The sequence below is a fragment of the Ciconia boyciana genome, chromosome 18 (assembly GCF_034638445.1).
Source record: "Ciconia boyciana chromosome 18, ASM3463844v1, whole genome shotgun sequence".
Lineage (NCBI taxonomy): Eukaryota > Metazoa > Chordata > Aves > Ciconiiformes > Ciconiidae > Ciconia > Ciconia boyciana.
The window spans coordinates 6,878,055-6,903,464 of record NC_132951.1 but is presented as its reverse complement, the minus strand read 5'-3'; the positions used below and the strand labels follow the sequence as shown (position 1 = coordinate 6,903,464).

The 25,410-nt window shown below is 49.4% G+C and overlaps 2 protein-coding genes across 9 annotated transcripts in view; one reads left to right on the top strand and one right to left on the bottom strand.

Moving 5' to 3' along the window:
- Positions 1–695: 695 nt before the first annotated feature.
- Positions 696–11,935, bottom strand: KYAT1 (kynurenine aminotransferase 1). 3 transcript variants are annotated; one of them, XM_072883494.1, is made up of 14 exons: positions 11,813–11,935; positions 9,738–9,859; positions 7,274–7,332; positions 6,149–6,299; positions 5,687–5,836; positions 5,227–5,313; positions 4,980–5,108; positions 4,525–4,645; positions 3,778–3,854; positions 3,436–3,525; positions 2,871–3,057; positions 2,573–2,649; positions 2,183–2,269; positions 696–1,750 (listed from the first exon to the last, which is right to left on the bottom strand). In XM_072883494.1, exons 2-14 carry the CDS (start codon positions 9,819–9,821, stop codon positions 1,682–1,684), a joined length of 1,368 nt encoding a protein of 455 aa, XP_072739595.1. In that variant the 5' UTR covers positions 9,822–9,859; positions 11,813–11,935; the 3' UTR covers positions 696–1,681. The 3 variants fall into 3 exon arrangements, with proteins under 3 accessions (XP_072739595.1, XP_072739593.1, XP_072739596.1); XM_072883492.1 differs by having other exon boundaries at positions 11,549–11,915; XM_072883495.1 differs by lacking the exons at positions 9,738–9,859; positions 11,813–11,935 and adding an exon at positions 11,549–11,633.
- Positions 11,936–15,162: 3,227 nt separating this feature from the next.
- LRRC8A (leucine rich repeat containing 8 VRAC subunit A) overlaps positions 15,163–25,410 on the top strand; it is a 23,254-nt gene continuing 13,006 nt past the window's right edge. For 2 of the 6 annotated variants that reach the window (XR_012045602.1, XM_072882671.1), the window contains exons 1-2: positions 15,331–15,387; positions 16,996–17,134. The gene's annotated coding sequence lies outside the window, so the exon portion shown is untranslated. Of the gene's footprint in view, positions 15,295–15,330; positions 15,388–15,921; positions 16,084–16,995; positions 17,135–25,410 lie in introns of those variants that run through there. The other 4 variants (XM_072882674.1, XM_072882676.1, XM_072882675.1 and 1 more) reach the window with 4 other exon arrangements.

Below are 25,410 nucleotides of genomic sequence, written 5' to 3'. Positions count from 1 at the left end.
GTCAAGCTAAGCAGGGGCTGCCTCGTTCTGCGGGAGAATGGGTGACCTAAGATAAAGTGTGGGAGAACGCGGACGTAGCTCAGCCTCTCCAGGGAGGCTGGGGGCGGGGGGGGAGTGTGAGAGAGAAGAGAGATTGAGAGAGATTGAGAGATCTGGACACCCGCATCTGGGTGTCTTTGCACAAGCACTGCATGTGTGTTGGAGGATGAGGGAATGCACCCTGCCCCTTGTGGGGTGTGTCATGGCCTAAAGCAGGAGCCCACACATGTGCGGATGTTGCAATTTTTATGTGAATAATGTAATCTCACGGCTGTTTATGTGTTTCAGTGATTGCAGCTCTCCCAGCATTTGGCACGCGTGTGAGTGCAAAAGGGCTTTCAGCAGCACCCTCCCTCACCCAGGCTGCGCAGGCAGTGAGACCGGACGCATCTCCCATGGGCGAAGGCAGGAGGTGGGTGTTTGCCTCCCTCCCTCGCTCCTGCAGGTCAGTGCTGCTCTGGCTCCGTGGGGATCGGTACCGCCAGCTGCAGCCCAACGCAGAAAACCTGCAGAGCCACTACCCACTGGCCTGGGTAGGACAAGCAGCCACCACCGCGGGACGCAGCGCAGATGTTGCACGCTCTCCAGGAGAGCTGCGTCAGCCCTATAATTATTACAGAGACATTTACTCTTCAATAATTGCAGTAATTCCACTTTAATAATTTAATCACCACAACTACTTATCGCACAGTCTGTTGCACGTAACTCCTGCGTGATTGATGATGCTGTTTTACATTCTTATCCAGGTTGAAATTGAGAATGATGCAAGAATTACCTTTCAAAATGCTGCTCACATTACCCCACCAGCCCCGTGGGTGGGAGGCTGCAGGGGCCACCAGCAGCAGGAGCAGACCGAGGCCGCTGTGCCCTTCCGCCCCGGCCACTGCCTGCGTTTGTCAAAGGCCTGAAGGTTTTGCTTTGCAGCCTGGGCAATGTTGCCAAGCCCTGACAAAGTACTAGGGGTGGTTTGGGGGCACAGGGAAGGTTTGGCAATAGATGGGCTATTTATGAAAACCTGTTTCCTGGGAGGAGCCAGTTACTGATTCTGCAGTCACCTTCCCCAGAGATGCACAGAAAAAAATAATGGAAAAATGGTTAATTATGGGAAACAGCATTTCACCAGGTTTATAATTTTCAGGATCATAGGAATCAACCTACTGATGGGTGGTGATACTGCACAGTCCCATGGGAACATGGGTGCTGGTGGAAATGCTGTCCTGCACCCTGGGGTACCTGAGTCAGGATGTGGAGCAAGACAAGCCACAGTAACCCCCCAGCATAGCCTTAAAGGTAGGTCCTGAAACACCTTTTCAGAATTTGGTGGTGGTGCCATCCTTACCTTGTGTCTTGCTGGACGCATCCTAGAACTGATTATCAAAGTCTTTAAACATAAGAGGGAGAAATGTTGAATACTGGCAGTGCACATGAAGACTCACTTCTTGCAAGGAACAGTGCAATCATTTCACAGTGACAGAAAGTGTCCCCCAGACCCTGGGCATGGCAAACCTCTTACCCACAGAAAATGTGGTTGAAAGCATAAAAATAAGGACGGGTCAAAGTTTGTAGCCAAGCAAAAGAAGAGGAGGAAGAGCAGTTGTGGCAGGTGAGGACCAAGGAGAGCCTGGTTTTCCCTCCAATGTGCTCAGGGACTAGTTTTCTCCCGTTTCCATTTTTGCAATATGTTGTTTGCTGCCTTCAGTGTGGCTTCCTCCTAAACAAATACCGCAGGTTTGGTTAGCAGCTTCCAGCCAGATCCCTTTTCCCCTCATTGCAGTCATCATTTGTATAAAAAATCCCATTCTCATTCTGGAACATCGCAAATGCTCTGTGCTCAGTATGACACAGGCACAGCCACCTCTGGGGCAGGCATAGCCCCTGGGCAGCTAAATGTACACCCAGAAGACTCCCTGCCTTGACCAAGAAATGTGGGATGCTGATGGGACAAAGCTTAGGATGGCACCGGCACCCCTCCTGCCCCCGGCTCGGCTCGCACGTCTGCAGGAGGGGGTTGGACCAGCTGTGATGCCACGCTCAGGCTCTAATGTCCAAGGTGCTCTGCATTTCTTCTTGGCATTTATCTCATTAAACCAGCCCCGATTATTACTCCCAACCTCGCCTTCCTTCATGCTGCCACGTATCTCACCTTTGCGAAGCAGAACCGGATGAAATGGTTGTAGTTGTTCTTGTGGGCCCCACAGTAGAAAGCGGAGAGCGGGATGGCGGCAAGTCCCTGGGAAGGGGAAACACGTGGAGCTGAGGTTACTCTTTCTGGGCTGGCCTGAAGCCATCCACTTATTGCTCACAAGTCTCACGGATGGGCTTGTAGATGCCCTTGGTGCCCTGTCTGCTCACTCTGCTTGAGCTCAGGCTGCCAGAGTTGAGGCCCGCTGCTGACAGACACCCCAGGCACCTCCCTGGATGGGCTGCCAGACCCGGCGGCGGTGTTGTGCTGCTGGCTCCTGTGAGCACAGCCAGCAGGGAGGACACAAACCCACCCGGGGCAAACGCGGTGGAAAGGGCCAGACGCATTTACCTTGTTCTTGATCATCCATTTTGCAAATCTGGAGTCATAGGGCTCATCGGAATCGGGGACATCAGGGACGTCAGATTCTGTAGGAGAAGCACAGCAGTGCAGAGGTGGGGGCTGCTGCCGTGTGCCTCAGCCAAGCCCCAAACCCACGGCCTCTGGGAGCTTGGATGGGAAACACACTATTGTCCGTCCCTGCTTTGGTGGTGGTTTATGCAGGTTCCTGTCCCTGCTAGTGGTACCACTCCGAGCTGGCCCCTCATACTCAGCCCTGCCTGAGCAAAACCGCAGCTGCACGACTCACTGAACTCGGAGATGTCTGCCACCAAGAAGTAGGTGCCCTCGGGGACGATGGGTTTCATCCCCACAGCATCCAGGCTCTGGACCAGCCAGTCTCTCTTCTGCTGCAGCTCCTTGGGCAGTTGGACGAAGTAGCTTTCTGGTTTCCCATAGAGCTCGAGCTCTCTCTGGAAACCCTGAGCCACGGCCTCCTGCAAGGAGAGAGGAACCCGGTGGGAAGATGGTCAAGGCTTGCTTGAGAACCGGAGTCTTTGCTCCGATGCAATTCACAGATGACTAGGGAGCAGGGGGGATTTCTCACTGCACCAAGCCAAGCTCTCTGCCTCCAGCCCCTCCAAATGTCCCCTTGGATTTGTCAGTGTAAAATAAGGAATATACCCCAGGAAGGCTGGACTCTCCCCTTCCTCTCAGGCATGGGGCAACTGCAGGGAGAGGGGAAGGAGCCCCTCCAGGGCACCACACATCACCCTATCCGTGCCTTTCAGGTCAGCTGTAGGCAGAAGGACCCTCTCTCCCCCCTGCTTTGGGGGTTTGGGAATTGCGGGGCCAGTTGCAGGGAGCCACCTTACCTGGGCAACTGTGGCACAGTGGTACACTGAGTTTTGGTGCACGGTACGGAGGTGCTGCAGCAGCCGGTTGGGTCCCACGGTCCAGCCCACCTGCGGCCAGGAGAGGAGGAGGAAGGTGGTAAGTCTCTGGGTACCTGCTCGGGCTCCCCTTTATTTGCCTGTGCTAGCTTCATTGTATTTTCCAGACGGGGCTATCATAAAGCAGCTTTGGTACTTTCAGACCTGACTCAAAGCTGAGTGTGTGGCAGCAGTGTCCCCAGTGCCGTGCTATGGCAATGGGACCCATGCCCTGGAGCAAAGGGCCGGGGATGGGGCAACGAGGTGCCACACAGGGGAATTCACCTTCCATCCAGTGGCACTGAAGGTTTTCCCAGCACTCCCGATGATCACCGTGCGGTCCCACATCCCTTGCAAGCTGGCTGGCAACAAAGCGAAAGAGAAACAATGACGGCAGAGCTCAGCGTGCTTGCTTCTGGGCTGCATTAACGACATGGTGGGAACTCTTTGCCCACCATAACCCATGGTGGCCTCTTGTGTTCACAGCACATCTTTCACCTGGATGAGCCTCAAAGCACATCCCAAGCAGGCAGCCAGGTTTCTCAAGAGCATCTCTTTGTAATTCAGTGTTTTCATACGCAGCCCCAGGGGTTCCCAGAGGTGCCAAGCACCTTCACCCTGCAACAATGTGATTGCGTGTTACTGCAACAGAAAGAGCAGGCCTCTGAACTCGTGTTGAAATGGATGTCCCAAAGCTAGAGACACCCAGAAAACTGTGGTTTTACAGAGTATGGGGGAAAAAATTCCGTTTCACTGGAGCCAAAAGGCTCTTTGCTCTGGATCTCATGCGTGAAGCCAGGTCTCTGTTTCCTCCGACTGGCTCTGGAAGTCAGGGCTCCAGTTTAAGTCCTGATTTGGAGGCTGAGACTGAAGTGCAGCAAAATACCTCTAATGGGCATACGTGCCTGGGAGAGCTGTGCATGCAAGCCGCCCATGTAATTGCCAGGGGACCCCAGCTAAATCACCGGTTCCTTCCTTGAAGATGCTGTACCCGGAGAATACACCCAGGCTCAGCCAAGCCATTCTCCGTACCGATGCGGATGTGCTCCTTCCCATCGTAGACGAGCCACTCGTACACTTCATCGCTGATGCACAGGATGTCGTGCTTCACACACAGGTCTGCAATGAGCTCCAGCTCCCCTCGGCTGAATACCTGCAGCAGGCAGGGAGTGGAGCAGAGATGCAGCAGGAGCATTTCTGGGCCCTTGCCTGTCCCTGCCTTTCTGTGAAGGCTGTGCGCCCTGCCTGCACCATGTCCCAGGCCAGGGTGGGCAGGAGCTGGCTGCGACAGGCAAAGCCACTGCTGGCACAAAATACCAGGCTTAAAAACACCAGAAAGAGTGCACGCAGCGTGTGGCACTCCTACGACACCCATTTCCCTTGTGTGCAAGGATGGTCGGGTCACTGCCTCACTGGAAATGTGGCTGGGTGAGCTGTAGCACCCCAACCGCTTTCAGGACCAGCCACAGCAAGGCCAGGGACGTTACCTTGCCCAGAGGGTTGTTGGGCGAGTTCAGGACGATGGCTTTTGTCCGTTCGCTGAATTTAGAAGCCAGTTCAGCCGGGTCCAGCTGCCAGTCTGCACTAGACGCCAATTTCCCATCTTTTGGAGGTTTCTAGAGAGAACCGAGGGGAATCTTGGCTTGCTTTGCTACTGCTGCACCTTGCTTACCACTCACCACTCACTTCCCTGTGACTCTTCCCTCCTCGATGGCTTTACTCCAACCCACTCACCGGTCTCAGTGGGACAAACACAGGCGTCCCACCAGCCATTTTCACCATCGGCTCATAGCAGTCAAAGAAGGGCTCAATGATTATCACCTGGAAGAAAGGGACATGTCAGCACCCTCCTGGCACTGCTTAGACCTTCCCTGATGGGTGCAGAGAGCAATAGGAGGGACAGGAAATTTTAATCCCTGTGTTATTGTAATGGAGAACCTGCATTGCCAGTGGGCAGCGTCAGGGAAGAACAACATCACTCAGGGCAAAAGGGTTATTTTGGCTTATGCAGAAATGAGACAGTGCCCTGCAGCAGAAAGTTTTTTCCTTTGGAAGCTCGAATATTGGAGAATGGAGATAAAACCTTTTCTGCTTTGCAAAAGGACTATGTAAACCTACCCGTGGCAGACCTATGGCCAGGAAGGGCTCTCCTGGGAGAAGGCTGCCTGTGCGACAAGCCCAAACCTTGGGTTACCTCATTGCCTTCATCAACGAAAGCCTGGAAGCAGCAGAAAAGGGCCTGGTATGCCCCCACAGTCACCATCACATTGGTCATAGGATCCAGGTCTCGTCCAAGCAGCTTCCCAAAAAACTGAGCTAGGATCTTCACCAGAGGTGGGTGGCCCTGTGGGGTGAGAGGAGAGATGGGGTTTGGGTTGCAGAAGCCTCCTAAAACATGGATGAGCCCTTGGAAGGCGCCTGGGCAGCCAAGCACCCTGTGACTGAGTGTGCGGGGCATCTTCCAGCCCGGCTGCTTCAAACGCCCTGGTAAAGCAGGGTGTTACAGCCCTGGGTGCAGGGGGCCTGGGCTGAGGCTGGATGCATGTTTTGCCTCGTGCGGTTTGCCCTGTTTATTGCTGCCTGATAAGCTCTAAAATGGCCAAGGCTAATGGGGAGCGAGGGGGGTATTGCCGAGGAGCGGGGTCTGTCCACGCACGAAGGCACGGGTGTACTGGTGCAGCATGTGGTTCTCCCCGCTGAGGGCTCTCATGAACGTCTCCTTCAGAAAGTCCGGTGGGGGGAAGTCGGGGAAGCCCTGGCCCAGGTTCACTGTGGAGTAGGTGGCAGCCAGTTTTACAAACTCCACCCTGGAGAGAAGAAAGGGAGAGAAAGACAAGCATTTACAGAGGGTCCGGGCAGCGTGCTGGCACCGGCTTCGCTTGGCAGCATCCCTTTGGAAGTCAGCGAGGTTGGTGTCCCTCCTGCGGAGCCATCCCGCTGCTCACAGGTGGACAGGACCAAGCACGGGTCATTTCAGACCCGTTGCAATTGAAACAAGGATGAGCCACGATTGCACTGGGGGGTGGTTTTAATTTGTTCTTGAAGGAACGAGCCGTTGTGCCGTCTGGGTTTGTGGTCACAGCTGAAGCCACGCACTGCTGCTGATCAGACCAGACCGAGCAGAGGTCTCAGAGGTTTTCAAGCTCATACCAGTTCTGCAAAATTTAGCAACTAGACAGCGTGAAGGCCTCTGCAGAGGGAAAGGCAGGCTGAACTCAGCACTTGTCTCACCCAAGAGCTGGCTCAATGGCAGTTTGTAGCTTGAAAACAGGCACAGCAGGGCTTTGGGGAAAGGCCATTTAAATATCTTCTTCAAGCATGCAGTTTTCCCAATGCCATACTGTGCCGGGCAGGCTGGGAATGGCATTTGCAGCATGCCTTTGCCTGCCTCTCTGCTTGCAGTGCCCTAGGGTGGGCTTGAAGCAGATGCCAGGCTGCAGCAAGTCTGCTGCACCCACTTGGCTCAGATTTGGGTGCTGCTGGGATCATTCAGGCAGATGGGGCGGATGGAGTGCAACGCGCTACAAGGTGCTCCCGCCTGCCTTCCAGCAGGATGGTGCGGGACCCCTGATATGGCATAAAGTGTGAGCAGCAGATACAGAACTGAGCCAGGGTAAAGTCTCCCGGGACAAACTTGCCTTGATGCGCTTCCTGAACGAATGCAAAGCAGCCAAGGGAGACTGCTACTCTGTGCTGTGTGGCTGCAGTGGTTTCTATCTGGTGTTACACTGCTTAAAACCGCATCTACCACCAGGGCAAACCAGATATTCTCTTAACTCACCAGATATTCTTGTCTATTCCCTCCAGCCTCTGAGCTGGCACTGGCCTTGACATTTTTGCCTGCAAAGAGAGAGAGAGAAAGTGAGTTTGAAGCTTTTATTAATGGCAACAGGGCCACGCGCAAAGGGGACATGGCCTCCCCAGGTATGTTTTTCCCAGTAGAAGGTGTGCCCTTTAGTATCGCTTCATGGGTTGTTGCTGACCGACCTTAGAGCAGCGACGCTGTTGCAGTGGTTTCTGGAAAAAGCTTCACTCACTTTTTATTGAAAGATCAAACAGATGAGAGCTGGCAGAGGAGGATGTTTCATTTACAAGTTTCAACAATAATTGAGAAAACAGATGAACAAAAGAAGGGTGTGTACACTCACTGGGGAGCTGGCAATGCTTTAAACCTCATTTTCAGTTGAAATAAATCATGGGGTCAAATGAGCTCAGCCAAGCTGTAACAGCCAGGCCGATGACCCCAGACCTCAGGCTTTTGCCTTCCATAGTCTCTCTTGTCCTCCATCAGAAGGACCTCCTCGTTCTCTACAGGCCACAAAATAGCTCCTTTTCCTAGAAGAAAAAGCTTTTTTATTCCACAGTGCTCCTAGGAGTAGCAGAAGTGGTATTTGCTCCTTTGTCCTACTGGAGCCCTTGGTGAAGGGAGTTGCTCTAGATCCTAAACAAACCGCTGGTTTCTGCACCTAAAGTGCCAGGCAGCAGCTGGGTACAGGCAAGAGGGGAGCACAGCACGCAGGTCAGTCTGATGTACAGGGACACCAAGGTACCATTCGCCTGACTGATGTCTAATTTCCATGTGCATCATGGCTAGGCGGGGTGGGAAGAAGGACAGTAGGAAACACTTGAGAGCAAAATCCTCCTTCCAGTTGGATAAGCACAGTGGGAGAAAGTCAGATGTGCTTGATGGGGAATTTATCATGAGGATGATGAAAAGCAGCAGAGGCAGAATTTAATAACTCAACAGCGCAGGGAAAAGGTAACCAGACAGCAAAGGGACTGGAAACCAGAGACAAACGATGCTCAGTGCACCAAGAAAAGCCAGCGTGGGGACGTGAGGAAGGCACCTCTGAAGCAATGAGCCAAGAAAATTATCATCACCATGGCAAATAAAATACATTTGAACAGGGACGAGGAGGGCATGTGAAAGCAGCAGAGATGTGAGATGCAGAGCTGGGATGTGAGGGGACAGGGTCTGTGCTCTGCTGTGCCGGGATGGTGGGAGGGATACCAGGTCTGCTCCCCTCCCCATACTCAGCTGCAGTGGTAACTCCCCACTTACCTGCTCACCTCTGCCATTCCCAGAGGGCTGCGCCAGAATTTGAAAAGGGCCCCAACGATATTTTGTGTTGAGGTCTTTGGATTTTTATACAGCTTCAGCCTTCACTAAGGATCTTTGCAAATAACTTGCTGAGGAGCTCTGTGTTTCAGAGGGCACCGGGTGGACTCTGCGCTCTCCCGTGGTGCCGGGCAGGCAGCCAAGGGCGAGCAGAAGTCGATGCCTCCCCAGGTCTAGGGGAGCCCCACTCCTCTCCCCCAGCCCCCTGCTTTGCTCTTTCTGCACAAGCTCATGGATGTTACAGTCAGCAAGACCCGATGCCTAAGCTGATTTTGGTGGGAGTAGAAGGATTCGTGGCTTGGGAAGTAAAAGACAGCTGGAGGTGAGATATTAACAGCTCCAGCGCTGATCTCTTGCGGTGGGGCTGCTGCTGGCCACAGGTCAGAGAATTTAACAGCATCGGCAAGTGTGATGGGGGTCAGTGGGAAGAAGGTGCTTTAAGCCTAGAAATTCCCAGTTCTGAGGAAAGGCCTTGTCTGCTCCAGCCCTTTCAGGAAGGGAAATGACAAATACTTTCTTCTTTTGATGTCTCCCTCATCTCATCCCCATCCTGCGTGATGCTGCCATGGGTGGCTGCCCATCTGGCTGGAGAGCAACACAGGCTTGGGGCCACGCAGCCCCCAAATCTGTTTCAGCCTGTTCTGCTCCCCAAACCAAACGATGTGTTTCTCCAGTTGCAATTTGCCTGGCAGCCAGACAGGATAGATGAGTGCAAATGTAGAAGACTTAGCGGCCACAACCTTCCACCACTGACTCCCTGCCACACTTGATTTCCTTGCTCTGCATGTTTGTATCTCCAAGAAGGATGCTGATATTTCCCAAGTACTTTGCAACCCAAGGGCCTGTAGTAGAAGAGGCCATCAGACGAGGCAACCCCACAAACAATGAGCTTTCTTCTGTATGAAGAATATTCTCTTGCTTATGAGACGTTACCTTTAAACAGGCTACCTGGAAATAAGTGGGTACAGAGGAGCTTGCACCAGTGTGGCTTTTCCTGACATGCCCTATCTGCCATCACTGCCAAGGCTAGCTCCTGGGCAGTGAGCTCCCCTGGGCTCCACACCGCTGCAGCCTGAGCCAGGGACCAGGCTGCCGGCCACAAACAGTCACGCTGGGCATTCAGTACCTCCCTGGAGTACGAGCTATATCCAGCACCGCTCTTCCTCTCCAGCAAGAAGTGACGCAGAGACGGTCCCGCTCTCCTGAGCATGCCACGGCTCCTACTGTCTCACTCCTACGGGCACGGACCTGCATTTCCCCCGGACACAAAGCAGAGGGGTGAGACAATCGCTCCATGGCTGCAGGGGTAAAGCAAACGCTCCGTGTACCTGGGGATGAGGCAGGTCCAGACCCAAAGCTGTGGTTATTCTGCCACAGAAGGGAAAAGAGGGAATGAGCTGCTTTGTGTGTTGTGGCTGCAATGTCAAACAGTGCTGGGACTGTACTTTGTGCCCATGACACATACCAAGTCAGGATCACAAGGGCAACCATGGCTTCTGCCTCCTCTCTCCCCAGTTCCAGGCTCCCCCCACCTTCTTCTGCACTGGGGGGAGTGGTACAGACACCAGTGAGAGGGCATCCTCTGGGAATTTGGTATTCAACATCAGCTTCCCATCCAGTTTCATTGATCCCAGGTATCCCTTGCCTCTGCCCTTCCTCTCCTGCAGCACCTTCCTCGCTGATGGGGCTGTGCCTTGGCAGGGCTGTTCGGACACCCTGCCTCCTGGGGCTGGCAAGTGAAACAAGGGACCTTAGGGATGTACGCTGGGCAAACCTACTCCACACAAACCCATCTCTTCCTCTTCCTTCATGTTCTTAAGGTTACCAAAAAAAAAAAATCAAAAATCAAAGCAAGAGTGCTGCTATTTTTGAGAATCTCTGCCCTCTCAGCTGCTGCAACTCCAGGCTGTTTAGTCACAAGTTTTAGTCTGATTAACAAGATGTCAGCTTCCATCTCCAAAGTGATTTTGGTGTTTACCTTTCCTTCAAGGCCCCAAACAAATTAATTTCTGTGTCTGATGCAGCCTGTTCCTTCAGCTCTTGCTTAAACATGCGGTATTTAAGCTAAAATAAGGTAATGTTTTGTTAGGTACTTGAGATAAAAGTGGTGAGTCTAGAGGATGCATGCACCTTTATTTTGACCAGCCATAGATTAATTTACCCAGCTGCCAAAAAATAAATTAAAACAGGTTTGAAGCTGGCCAGCCCACAGGTAAGTTCTCAGTACTGCTAGGTGTACTTTCCAGCCTTACATGCAGGATGTGAATCCCCACTATTTGCATTTTGTGTTATTTCTAACAAAAGTGCAAAGCGGCTGCCAGCTGAGACCAGTGGGGTTTTACATCTCTTTGCCCAGGTGGGAAAAAACAGCACAATTTATGGAAAAACAGGAAGCCACAGCATAATATTGCTTGGGAGTGCGAATTACGCACCCTGTCCCTGTGCACGGGATGGCTGCATGTCGGGGACGGGCAGCGAGATGTGGGGGGACGCTGCTTTGGGATGCAAAGCAATGAGTACTGGAATGAGGGGACTAACCCTGCAGGTGACAAAATAAAAGTGTGGCGGTAAAAAGGGCTTAAACAGATTACAGAAAACTATGGAGCTGGTGTAAGAGCTGTGCACAAGGCTCCTGCAAAGAACTAGAGGCAACACTGGGGTCAGGGTGCTGCTCCCAGTGGGGAGCAGACCGGGGCTAGGGCAGAGGGCTGTGCCTCACGTCCCCAGCCCTGGAGCGGGGTCAGCCACCAGAGAGTCAAAAAGCCTGGGAAAGGTTCAGGGAGCCTCTCACCTGGTGGGGCATTTCAGGCTGTGCTGTACATACGCTCCCTGCAAGGGAGCTGGGGCACCTCTCGCCCTGGCAGGGTGCACAGACGGAGCACACTAAGGATTTTGGAGGTGACAGCTGAAAGGTCACCGTGGGGACCGGTCACTCACCACCTCCTGCCCTCCAGCTCGCGGGCACCAGCCGTCTCCTCCGTCCCGGTGCTCCCCAGGCACCTCTGCGGTGCTGGCCAGCCTGGCTGCTCGCAGGTGCACCCAAAGGGCTTTGGGGAGAGGGGTCCCCCCGAACCCGTCACACCATGGGGTGCAACGCCACAGCGGGAGCACAGGCGAACGCAGCAGCAACAGCCAGCAAGCACACAGACGTAGGCACAAGGCAGCTCCCAGCAGGGATGGTGGGGGGTAAAACCGACGTACATCAAGCTAGGCCACGCTGCCTTACGCTCCAAAAGTCTGGCACAACCGCCCAGGCTGCATTTGCACACATGCCGCCCTCTCCCCGTCTCTGAAATGCTTCATCTGCGGCTGGGACTTCCTGGGAGGAGTCGGAGAGGCTGCAGGAAGGCAGGAGTCGAGCTACAACACTCTGATGGGGAAAATGGTACCGGGGAACGGGAGATCTTGGGTCGCTCTCTAAAGCACCAGGGTGAGGGAGGAGAAGGCTTTTGGGAGCAGGTCCCTTTCTCCCGGAGGCTTGGAGCCAGAGCTGCCAGAGCATTTTGGCTGCCTGGGAAAATATCTCAGCATATTGTTCAGATGGAGGCTCATAGCAGCATATTTATAGCGGGATAATTTTTGTGGTACGACTATAATTACTTTAGCATGGCAATGGCAGGGAATTTCCCTTAGAGTGAAGCTTTCAGTCATTTTGAAAAATGAATTTTTAAGTCAGTTAGACACTCTCAAAAATTCCACCCTGCAGGCTTAATATTATTCGAGAAGAGAATGGATCACAGGTACAGAAGGTGAAGGCATCAGCGTTAGGTTCATCAGAGGATAATGACCTACTGTCATGATACAACCTAAAGCAAGTTCCTGCAGCATCAGCCAGCCCCTGGGCTGTGCATGGGCAGGGGGACAGCAGCCTCAGAGCGGGATTTCGCTGCATGGATGCAGGAGCTGAACTCCCCATCAGTCGTCTGAGAGGTGACAATTGCTCAAGTGAGACGTAGAGAGCAAAAAGCTCTCTCAGCTTCCCTCTTCCTTTAGTGACAAGGCTTTACACGCACTGATGAATCAGGTTGTGTAGCAATCCCGAGTGAGTAATCACTGTCTCCCTTTCACAGTAGGAAAAGTGAGCCACAGGGAAAGGAAACGGCTGACGTCTGCTGTGCCAAAGGTTCCCAAATCCTAACCCAACGTCTGGCCACATCCCTGCCGTGACTAAGCAGGAGGGAATGTCAGTGCAGGCAGATGCAAACTCTTTGTTTTCTAAACTTCTGTTTAACTCAAACACTGAAACAAACAGGTGGAAGGAAAACTTGTGTTTGCTTCTGTAAGAATGTACACGGTACATCCTGAGCCACCTAATAGCTCAATGCCATTTTCTCCTCTCTCTCCTGCTGCCTCGCTATGCTTTCTTTGCCCCCTCCTCTGCCAGCCTTGCACCTTCCCTGGTTGTTTGCCTCTGAGCTGAGCTCACTTGGCCAGCTAAATTAGCAAAAAGCCAACCTGGCAGAAGAGTGGACAGTTTTCTGTAAGGTCCGTGAGTTGAACTGGCTCAGGGCAGGGTGGGTGTGAGTGCTAAAGGCACTGCAAGGAACTAGAGAGCTGGGTAGGGACCAGAGCAGGGAGGAGCGGGGAGAAGAAGGGATGGACAAGAGCACGAGCCCCCACCTTCTTTGGCAGGATTTGGCCTTTATATTGGTTCAACAGTAACACATAACTTCACCTTAATGTCCTCTTGAAATCAAGCAGAAATTGGTGGACAATATGCATGCGGCCAGCGAGGAAAAGGACGCTATCTGACCTTCTTGGAGTTTGTACTGTAAAACTCAAGGAAAATTAGGACCCTCCCTTTCTTCAGGTCATTTTAATTTAACAAGTGCATCTGGACAGCAACAATTCTTCTTAATGATGTTTTTTTAAAAAAATCTAGCTATGGCACTGGGCTGGTGAGTGTCTATAACACTGTCCCCTGGCAGGTGGGATCATAGCTCCTCTGGTACAGGTCCTGTGCCTATGGCTACAGGAGGATGCTAAGACCTATAATGTTCCTAGAAAGCCACAGATATGCTTATTTTACTATAGCAGTGATCACTGATGTATAGAAGTTCAAATTGGCTGCACTTAACCACTCAGAACTGCCTCTTGTACACTAATGAAATTATAATGAATGCCTTTGAACCATCCTTTATGAATTTTTAAAAAAATGGTGCTGCCCAGTGTCCTCCAATGAGTCAGCCAAATGAAAATAACCATTAGTGAATCAGCCTGCTTTTTTCAGGTACCACAAAATTACTGTTGGAAATATCCTCGTAACACATTGGTGTTACTATTCCTGCTGCAAGGAAACAAATGCTGTATTTTCCAGTGGTCTTAGTTCGGTGAGCTGTTGTTAGAGAAATGGAATGGGGTTTTCAAAATATTCCACTTTAGAAATGTCACATAGGTTGGCTCTTAAGGAAAAAGTGGTAAAAGCTGCAATTTAAATTATTTTCATTCTCTTATTAACTAGCTCCTATTAACTAACTAACTCTCTTATATCTTCATTCTCTGTTAACTAGCCTTACATGTTGATACTAGTTGTATCCACTACTTTTTATTTGAGGCATCCAGCAAGAGGTTCACCAGATTTTCTCCACCGATCTGGACCATGTGCCCCTGTTCCCTAAATACAGATGATGTCTGCCACCTTGGTTATTGCTTGGTGATTTGAAGGATGGGAACCGGGCATGAATCAGTTTTGCGCTGGCATGGGCATGTGAGAGGAGGACCGGGTGGCCAGGCTTGGGCTACCGGGTGGTCAGGCCTGGGCTACGTACCATCCCTCCTCCTGCACAGGGCACAGCCACAGAGTGAGGCAGATGAAGCTGATTTTAACTATTTAGGAGCTCAGGAAAGGGTTTAATGTCACCTGAGAGGAGGTAGGGCCCTGACAAGGAAAGACACAGCCTCCTTTTTGTCTGTGAGCCTGGAGGTGATGCACACCAGGTCCGGACAGCTGAGCGGACGCTCCTCTCAGTGCTTTGCATGGCTTGAACCACGCTGAGGGGCTAAAACTGAAACAATGTGATGTCAGGGCATACAGGCTCTCATTTTTTTACCCTTCTGTGTTTTCACAGCAGTGACACCAGCCTGAATCAGGGCCTGAAGCTGTCATTGGCAGGCCTAGCTTTCCTCCCTATTCTTTCTGAGGGACAGAGGCTGCCATCTCTCAGCACCACAGGCTGCGAGACCGAGTTGCTGTACATAGAATTACATTAAATGAAATAATGACAGAAGGCTTGATCATGGTTGGGTCATAAACCTTCATAAAGAGGTAAATTTTTTTTTTGTTTTGACAAAAAGAATAAATTCTGGACTCCAAAGTACTGCTGTCCTGCTACAGCAGGTGAAGGAACTCAGCTCCCCACCTTCCCCTTCGCCGGCCCAGCGCTGAGGCTGGAATTGTAGCGGCCCCTTTAAGACGCTCACCATTTTGCGCGCTGCCCTGCACCAAGATGGCGCCCCCGCCCTCACTTTCCCCTCCCCGCCTCTCCGCTCCTCATCATCCCCGCCCCCGCCCCCATAAATACCGCCCACCCATCCGAGTCGGCCGCGCCCTGCACAAAGATGGCGGCGCGCCTTTCTCGTCATGCCCACTCCCAAGATGGCGGCGCCCTGCTTTGCTCCTCGCTAGCAGCGGTAGCAGCAGCGGCGGCGGGACGGGCTGATGGCCGCCATGCCGGGCGGGTGAGGTCAGTTCCGGGGTGGGGCTGCCGCGGTGCGGTTAGGGGCGAACAAAAGGAGCCGGAGCCGGCGTGAGGGAGGGCGGGGGCCGAGGCGGCCAGGTGGGTGCCGGCGGCAGGGTGCTGCGGACGCGTGGGGCTGTGGGGACGTGTCCCCCGGGTGGGGCGGCCGTGAGGGGAACGGGACCGGGCCCCGCAGTAGGCAGGGCTGGGACCGGGGTCCGACGGCGGCGGGGGGCGCCTGAGGGGGCGCAGCCCTGAGGGGAGGGCAGCGGCCAGGTGGGGCCTGAGCGCCGAGCTGCTCCCCTCGCACTGCCCGGGCGGGCGGGGAGGATTTGCTGACTAATTCGGCAGTAATTCGTGTTCTCCGTGTCCCTGCCCTGTCAGGCGGTGGGGCAACCCGCAGGTGGCGGGGAGCCGGGGGCTGGGGGGCAGGTGGGTCGTGTCCGCCGTCCCCGTCCGTCCCCCGTCCCCCCCGTCTGTGGGGCGAGGCAGGGCCGTCCCGTCTGTGTGTGTGCTGGGTGTTCCCTCCGGGGGACCTTGCTTCTGCGGCAAGGGGGAGAAGTCCTGTATTTGTTACCTGGCAGCGGTACTGGGGACGGAAGCTGGTTGGGTTCTTTTATATATATCTTATAGAGGATGTCTCCTCTGTTTCTGGAAAGCTGAGGCGGTGTGGCAGGCTTGTGGGCAGATGGGGCTGATGCGCAGTCAGCGTGTGCGGGAGCGGAGCCGGTACCGAGGAGCTGTGGCTTTGGGCTGGTGCTGAGGCCGTCGCCTGGGAGCAGGCGGGGGGAGAAGGTCAGAGAGTCCTCTCCTTTAAACGTTTCCTTTGCAGTAGTCTGTCACAGCTAAAATGTAAGAGCTTTGATTAAGAGGGGGTCAATTCAAAGCCTGTCAGCCCTAATGGTAACTGTGGAATCAGGAGGAACGTATTCTTGAACATCTTTATCAGTATGGGTTAATTTTTTTTTCCTCAGTGATGTCTCCTCCTTTTCGTTTTTCCCTATCGTTAACAAAATGTTTTCTGAAGTTCTGCAGTCCTGTTCTACATAGCTAGGAGGCTAAACACTTGAGAGTCTCTCAAAGCCTAGGTCTGCTCCCTTGTCTGTTTTCCCATGCCCCATGCTGACATGCAGGAAGCAAGAAAAAAAAGCTGTTGTAATTCTTGTTGATGGTGCTAAACTGTTGCCACTTGAAAAAGGTTCATGGTGGTAGATATGTGTTGAGAGGAAGGGGGACGGTTGCTTGAATCCAGAATGGAAAGGAAGATGATCAACACTTTCAGGTATTCCTGATTGGAAAAAAAACTTCAAACTTTTCAGACTAGAAAGTAGGTAGTAAAGCCAGAAAGTAGGTAGTACAGTTCTTTTTCCCATCTAAAAAAATCTTGCACTCTCTTCCAGGAGGTTAATCTGTCTCTACCAGTTTAGGCTTAGTTATAGCATTAATATTCAGCATCTCCTTTGGCTGGGTCTGCAACACTTGCTTTTTGGTAACTTCTGTTGGAATAACATGTTGGAGGTTCCTTCCTTCTAAGAGTTTTACTTAGCTCTTAGAGCTCTTGCCATCTTTCTAAATATTGGGGTGTCTCTGGTTCCCAGGGACCCTCTGAGTTGCTTCTTAGATACCCTTTACCAAGCTTTTACATAACGTGGTCCCGCTGTGAACTTGATCCCCTCTTCTTTGCTGATAATCTCTGTTTCATTTCAGGGAAGCTGTTCCCATGGCGTGTGGGGAATGCAATACTTCAGCACCCGCTCAGGATCCAGCACGCAGAAACATCATCCACTTCCAGCACAGAGAACTGAAGTGCAGATAGCAGAACCCAGCTGCAGGGTAAGGGCTACAGGTGAGCTCTTGATGGTAAAGTAAAGCCAGAAAAAATAAGCAGGATACTACTTAAACACAGTTGCAAAGCACAGGGCAGTGATGAGATGACTGATAAGGAGCAAGGAGGAAAGGTGGTTGGTCAGAGGGTGATATGGGAAAAAAGAGTATAGGAACTGAGCATTGTCCGAAGTAGAATATAACTGTTACACATTTACCCATACATCTAACTTCTGGCCAGGAAAACACCAACTTCTTATTGCACTAAACAGTAAATATTTGAAGGCTTTCCAGTAAATGGTTTGGTGACTGCTGCCTAAAAGGAATGCAGCTGAGAAGTAGCGAGAACTGTTCAATTTGGTAGGTGCTCTTCCTTTTCCTGCAGGGTGATGTTTGTGTTGCTGTATAGCCATCTCCTAGGCAATTTTTCACAGTGAATTCAGGAGTGCACTGGCTAGTCACCCACATGGGTGTCAGGCAATGCAGAAACTAGTTGCAAGAAACTCCCTGCTTCCTTGATTCTTCACTAGGATAGCGATGAAAGGTATTGCAGAATTCTGTGCTTATCTTCAAGATGAGAAATGCTGTCCAGATTTGTCATGTTCTGAGCAGCGAGATGTGCAATATGTTGCTTCCAGAATACAAGTATCCCTAAGACATATCTGATGTTCTGGTTAGTGTTCTGGCAGTTCACCAATTTGTTTTTCATACTGATTCTCTCATGGTATTTGGAAACCTTAAAGCTATTCATGTAGGTCAAAGACAATGTGCATAAATATTTCTTTAAAGTATGCCAGAAGCCATGTGTTAAAATCTAATGTTTCCATGTTTGAAATGTGGAGTGCCTGAAGCCTTCCAGTGATGACTTACTGAATGCTTAGAGTTGATTACATTCTAGTAAATGCTGCAGGCATTCAGAAAGATGGTCTGTGGTTTGGGGTTCTCTGATACTCTTTCCTTTTTAATAAGCAGTGGAGATCAAATGTATAAGTTATTGTGTTATTGCTGTGTGATTGGAGCAGGCTTATTTAGGGGCTTTCATGTAATTCTTCCACGTTCTAAAGAAGGATTTTTTTCAGTGGAGTACTTAAAAAGGAAGTGAAACTCACTTCTGGTGTTAGATTGAGCCTAACTGGTGTCTAGGAAAATGGAGGTGCAATGTCAGGTGAGTGCTGGTGGAGCACAGAGGAGAAGGGTTTAGGAGTTTTGTGTGGGGCTCCTTAATATAAGAGGGAGGATGCATAGATATTTTTTTGGTAATCATTAACGTATTCAGCTGCACTGTGGTGAGCCTCCTTTGTACATCTTTTCCAAGTGTTTTCAAAAATAGCCTCAGTTTAGGGTATGCACACTGATACTGAACAGGCGTTTAACAGTCTACATGCTTTGAAGAGCACATCTTGAATGCTTCCGAGTGGCTTTTTCCTTAAACTGTTGATGTGGTGCATGTATTTTGTATTGCAACTTGAAATCCAGTTCGTATAGCTGGATTATACATGCCCCTCCTGCTGCTATGAAACTGCGTTTGAAGCTAAAAGCTATGCAGTCATGACCTCCCTGGTGAAATAATAGTGCTTCCTTCTCCTTGTGTACTAAGCATTGTTAACATTTGCTATAAAATTACCTTGGCAATTCACAAAGCTGCTCTTTTGTGACAAATTTGCAAGCTGCTTCTCTAGCTACAGCCCGTGTTTGTGCACAGTAAAGCTATGTACTGGACTAGTTAACAGGTTCTTCTTTAGAGTCTTGGTTTTACTGGGTCTTGGTGATCAAAAGTTAGATGGCCTGTCCCTTATTAATTGACCAATGCATTCAGAAAATCTTCTGAACTAGAAGTCATAGCCACTGTTTTGGAGCTCATGGTCCTGAAAGCAAGGCTTATATAGGGTATGGTGAATATGTACTTATTCTTCTTCTTTCCTCAGGCTGAGGCTAAATATTATTGTGCTGATGTCTTATTTATCTTGTGTTGTTCTCATCTCCATCTTCTTTCATCTTAACTGGCTCACCTCTTTGAGCTTGAAAACAGCTGTGGCAACACCCATGGATTTGTGCATCTTGTGACAATCTGTCAACAATCAATTAAGATTATACTTAAAAGTTTTTACTCTGAATCTAGTGTCTTGATTTCTTAATCTGTTAGATATGTCAAAGCTCTGCTCTGTCCACCATTTCTGTCTTTAGCCGAAAACAGTTGGCTACCTTTTCTTGTATAACTCTTCTCAATGCTGGAATTAAATGCTGAATAGCCTTTTCCTGCAGCTGATGAGGTGCTCGAAGCTGTTCTGGTTGTTACAAGGTAATGCTGTTGCTGTCTGTTTATCTTAAGTAGTTACTAACAGAATTAATTCAATCACTTGCATTAGTACAAGGGAGTGTTTCATAGCGTCCTGTTGGAATAAGGCAGTCGTACTTTTCCAAGACAAGCTCCAATGCTCTGTCCTTGAAGCACCTTTTTTATGGCAAAGAGAAAATTAATTTTGGATAGGAAGCCTGTGGCCATGTCCATTCATAATTTATAAGCTGATACAGGCATCTTTCTCTGGTTTGCATCAGTGTTGCAAGTCATCTGATAGCACTTAAATTTACATAGCTGTATGACACAGACATACAGTCCCTGCTCCAAGTGTCAGTGATGCTGGTAACTGCAGACTGTGTTCAATTCTGTGCAGCTGGGCCAAAATGCTGCCAGAAGTCAGAAAATGTAGCAGGCCAAGCCAGGTCTCCATCATGGATTGTTCTGATAGTGCAGATGTGCTTCCCTGTACTTGTTAGGACAGGCTTGTTTATGTGATGGTAAACAGGAGCTGTTGCACTAGACTGTTAAGAAAAGAATGTCAGTCTTGCATCTGACAGGAAGAGTCAACTAAGGGATAGATGTAAAGATGATAGTGCTATCCATAGTGTAGGCGGATTATTCTTTTTCATGAGCTTCAGTAAAGGTATTGCGACCCAGTCGATTCACTTAATCCTGCTGTATCTTGTGGCTTGGGTGTGGCTGAATGTTTCATACAGCTGCTGGATGGTTGTGTGAAAACCAGCTTGCATTGCTCTCAGTGTTGAATTCACTGGCTGTTCCACTAAGTTAAGAGTGTAAGTTCTGGCAGCTGCTGTTTCCACTACTCTATGTGCTAGTCTAAATGATAAATGACCCCTTAAACTTCACATATTCACTTCTCTATCTCAGAAGACATTTTGTCCCACAGGAGGGATTTATTTTTTTCATGCAGAAAGAGCTTGATGTAGGGATAACAGTTTGTTGGTCAGGGCTTTGGCACTTGGCTTCACTGCTGTTTTATTTCTAAGCAGCAAAGGACAAAATCACTTGAGTTGTTCCATCTCTTATCTTGGACTTTTCCAGTTGATTGTGTGGCTGTCCTGTGCTTGGAAGGTTTTCTGAGGGGTGCCTGAAAGCAGCTCTGTTTCACCCTACTTTTTTTCTTTTAATTCTGGGCCTAATAAACATGGGGGAGGAGACACATAGATTCCCAGTCCCATTTCTGACCTTATATTTCCTGGTTTTTTAACAAAGAGCTCTGTCATGCCCTTCCTTAGGATTTCAGGTAGCAGCATGCTGGGGAGGGAAGCTCTGTTCTGTTGAAAACTTATTGTAACATGTTGTAGCTCGTCAATAATCAGGGCTATAGTTTTAACAGCATCAAGATTTTTCTTTCTCTTATCTACCTCTGGTGCTGTCGGCACGTGAACAATTTCCTCTTTCTCTGGGCTTCTGAGAGGTAAGAAATTCTGTCAGCAGTGCTTGACTTCTGCTTTGCAGTCCACAGTCTTACAAGGAAATCCACTGAGAATTAAGAATATGTATAGTGGAAACTAAAGAGTTGCAAGATCCAACATATAATGCATCCATCCATGTCTACTTATCTAAAACTGTATTATGAGACAGCCTCATTTGGAAGCTGCATGCCACTAAAGGTGAGGAGGACTTCCCTGATTTCAGGGAGGGCCTGGAAGTAAGAGGTGGAAACTTAAATTCTTGTGCATGTCATGAGATCTTGCGTGTAGTTCTATTTTGCCAGTAGCCATTAGTATCAGAATGGACAACAGAAAGAAGGAGGAAAGAGGGGGCTGGATAAAGTATTTGGCAAATGATGAGTCAAACTGACAAACTAGCCAGTGAAATAGAACAGTGATGTTGTTTCTGTTCACATTGTCCCTAGCTGGATATGCTGGCCAGCAGTTGCAGGCAGGAATTTCAAGTGCTGTTCAGCCAGGTGTCTGTCAACAAGAAGTCAATCTTCACTTGTTTAGGTTGGATGGCTTTGGATAGAGGAATTGTTCAAATCAGAGGATGTTTGCTCCTGCAGCAGTTGCTCTGTTAATACCTTGAACTTGTTAAATATCACAGGGGTCCTGGGGTTTGTGGAAAGCATTCATGCTCTCAGCTCTGTCGGCCTTTATCTAGTAAGGTACATGCTGCTTTATGATGTCTCTGTCAGCCAGATACATTTAATCTTGTTTCTGGTTTTATTGTTTAGGTGTGGTGTGCTCAGAATGTCCCTGTTCTTCTAACATGAGTGATTATCTTTCTCCTCCAGGTGTGTCTAATAAAACATAGGATTAGTACTTGGTGATGCTTATGGTTGGCTGAAGTCTGGGTAGGTTTGGCAGGCTGGTTATGTAAGTCTGAAACTGCTGTTTCTTCTGTTGTATCAGCCTGTTCAGCATTAATGATGAGGCTGTGCTGCACACAGTAGGTAGGTGCCCAGGAGGTTGAGGCAGGGATGATCATCTGGCAAAAGGAGTCCATTGTGGGATGCAAACTTGGATCTGGGTGAATCTGCGGGCACTGAAGAGATATGTGGTATCTAAATATGGAATGTGCAAAGATTTCAGGAGTGTATTTATTTAGGCTGGATTGATCCTGCTGTGTGATAATGAGGCTTTAGCATACAGATCTCTCTTGGTACTATCTCAGATGTTGCTGCTGTAAACTGTCCTGGGGTTGTTCTGTACTGGATATGAATCGTAGTGCTCAAAGTAGTGCTGCTTTGGTATAGCTGAAACCCTCAAAGGTAAAGTCATTTCTTGAGGGGCAGGGGGTGAGGGACTGCTCAGGGACTGTGTGGTAGCTAGGAAAGCACTGTGGAATGCAAATGCTGAAACACCTCTGAGACAGACACTTGTAAGATTTTTTTTTTCCTCAGTGTGCAATACCTAAAGCCTGCATATTTAATTATACCCTTGGAAAACTTACTTCCTTATGCTTCTGATAAGTTGACAGGAGTTCAGGCAGAGATGTTCTGACCTATCACCTTATGCAAGTTTAGTGAAATCAACTTGTCTTTAAACTTGAATAAAGCACTCTTTCAAAATCTCAGTATTGATACCTTCCATGTGGCAGAGTTAACTATACTGTCAGCATATCACCTGTTTCTGAGCCCCAACTGGAAAGTTCTGCAGGTATATATGAAGGAACTCGGATCCTTCTTCACCAAGACTTCTCTGACATGGTACTTCCTTTCCAGTTATGACTGTTCCTGCCTATAAACTCCTTCACTCAGTTCATGTGTTCTGTGCTCAGCCTTCAGTGAGGCTACATGACAGAACTGACTTAGCAAATGAAGCTTCTTCACAGTAAACACTTTCCTGCTGACAAAGCACACTGGAGTTCAACTTCTCAGAAGAGCTGAAGCTTGAGATCTCTACAGTCTGCCTGCTGGTCCTGTGGAGCTTGGTCCGGTCTTGGTCACAAGAGAGGTAACTTCATTTTTGGCGGGCTGTCTTCGTGCAAGGATTATTCCTAGTCTTATGCCAGAATAATATCCTTCATGTAAATCATTCTGTTCTGCTGCCTGTGTACTTGAGAGAGTCTGTGTTCCAGCTACTTGCTTGGTTTCTATATAGTGGTTGGAATCACAGTCCCTATGGGAAGAATCCTACTGTGCAGGGGAGCGTCAAGTGACAGAGATGGCCCCTGAGAATCTGACTTCTCAGAGTTAGTCTGCTGTTGTCATCAACCCAAGCAGCAAAACTGCTTGCTCTAATCGAGAAAGGAGAGTGTTGCAACAAGAATCACATTCTAGAATGATTACAAAATGGAGTCCACAAAATAAAGATGACATTTGCATCTTGATGCAGAACTGTCTTTCAGGAAGTAGAAATGGATTACAGGCATGGGAAATCTGGGTGAGGAGGGATGCAACTACTTTCCCACCTACTTTCTCAAAAGTTTTTGATGAGCAATTTTCCCTCTTACTGCAGATGCTGGGAGTAAGATTAGATAAGACATGGCAAATTCCAGCTTCTGTAAAGGTGGCCCCTAGTTTTATCGTTCTTCTTCTGGAGCTTGAACAGGGTCTCCACTGCTGCCAGGAGGAGTGGAGACTTGCTATGAATGTCCTTTTCTTCCTCCAGTGACCCTGTCATTGTTACTGGAAGGCAGGAGATTTCCTACTCCACCCTACCGGGGGTTTAATTGCTGACAGTGAGCTGTAATAGACTCTCATGGGACACTCAGATGACTTTTTTTAACTATCTTGTACGTGCACAAGGTAAAGGGAGATTTCCTACCCCATATAACTGGTAAATAGAATTAGGGAGCCTGCTGAGCTAATTTCTTGTTGGTTTCCTTCCTAGCTATCTTGAGATATGAATCAAAGTGAGCACAAGGTTAATTTCTTGTGAGAAGAAATCGGGCATTTCCTGGATTGGGCAAAACTAGCAACCCAGCATTACAACTCAAGTCTGCAAATGCCTTAGCCATGAGACCCCAATTCCTGAAAAGATCTTCCCTATTTCATAAGCCTTCTAGGGATAACTATGAAGGGCCTGACAATTCCTGCAAAAGCTTCCCTACCAAGAGTGATGAAGCACTGGAGGGAGGAGGAAGGATCTTTGGGGAGAAGTGGTATCTAGCCAAGAGAAGGAAAGAGATAAATATTTTATTTTTTCCTTGGTGTGGGGTAGGAAGAGTAAGGAGTTTTTAAATAGGGACCAGTTCCTTTATGAACAATATCAGTGTTTTTGCCGCATGTTCCTGAAAAGAGGAATAGGATCTTACACAGCATTTATGGAGAGCAATGAATGGTATGGCAGCATTTGTGTAGATGTAGTTTAGAAGCAGCATTAGATGTAGTTTAGAAGGAGTCACTACAAAAGCTTTCCATCACATCTGGCAAGAGTGTTTAAGAAAGATGTGTACTTGTTAAGAGACTGCCATTAGGCTCTCTTGGAGCCTTAGGGTGGTGTGTAATGAGACATCTGGCTCTCAAAGCCCACCCCAGGTTATGAGTCTGGTAGAACTGAAGCTGTGCTCACCTGCAAGCATAGATGCATTTCAGAAGCTAAGCCATGTCAAAGTTAACTGTTCCAGCAGATGAGTGCAGTAGCTTTTGATGTTCCCCTCTTGCAAAGCTTTCCAGGCTTTCTCTTGTTTGGACTGTAGAAGTGCAGGACTCCGCTCCCTCAGTCTGATTGCAGAGGGAGGGATGCAGAGGGTGACAAGGGAGGGCATGTGTGTTCTTGTCTTGCTGCTTTTTCCTTGTGGTCTGGCAGTATGTCAGTGGTCCTGCCCTGGCTCTCAAACCTTTCAGCAGCTGAACTTCCTGGTTTCTTTATGAATTGTCTTGCTTCCCTAGCCTGGTGTAGTAGGGGTCCTAACAAAAAACCCAACCAAACAGAAAAGAAAAAAACCAAACCACCAAACCCACAACCAAAAATCAGGTATATATCCTGGTTTGGTGCTTCTGAAGAGGGAGGGAATGGATGGGTAAAGGGGCTGGGGTAGTATAAGGCTTCTGTCAGTAGTGATTAAAGGCTTCTGTCAGAGCTATAGATTTTCCTGCAGAAAATACAGATATGAAATGGGTTTTGACTTTGAATTTTCTTGTCTGTGTAGACAAACTCAGGAGACATACATCACCAGGACCTGTGATTCAGGGAGCTCTTTAACTGTTGGCTTCATCTGAGGTGTTCTGGAGTGCAGGGGGTGTAAAGAAAACTTCTGTACCCTGTTTTATCCTGGTATTAGGACTTCTACAGAAGAAAGTTCTTCTCTACTATATCTTGCAAATGGACTCTCTTCTCCCTGAGGTGGATGTATTCAGAGAAGGAAGCTGAGGCATGGCTGAAATACCTTGCCTAGAGCCTTGCAGCAAGCTAGCAACAGGACTGGGAGGGGGCTCTGAACACCTTGCTGCTCCTCTTAATTCCAGCTGCTCAGGTGCAGAAGATGTTCAGTTTTGCCTGTTCTTCCCTGTCCCTGCGAATGTGTAATCCTCTTGCCCTAATCTGCTCAATGCAGTCCATTCTGCAGAGGCACGCCAGCCACTTCGCTAG

Excerpts from the sequence above, each read along its gene's own strand:
- KYAT1 (XM_072883494.1), bottom strand. The coding sequence starts at position 9,821 with ATGCTCAGGAGAGCGGGACCGTCTCTGCGTCACTTCTTGCTGGAGAGG. Across the intron at positions 3,855-4,524 it reads GAAGGAGCACATCCGCATCG|CCAGCTTGCAAGGGATGTGG; the intron begins GTACGGAGAATG and ends CTTTGTTGCCAG. Across the intron at positions 3,058-3,435 it reads ACTGTGCCACAGTTGCCCAG|GAGGCCGTGGCTCAGGGTTT; the intron begins GTAAGGTGGCTC and ends CTCTCCTTGCAG.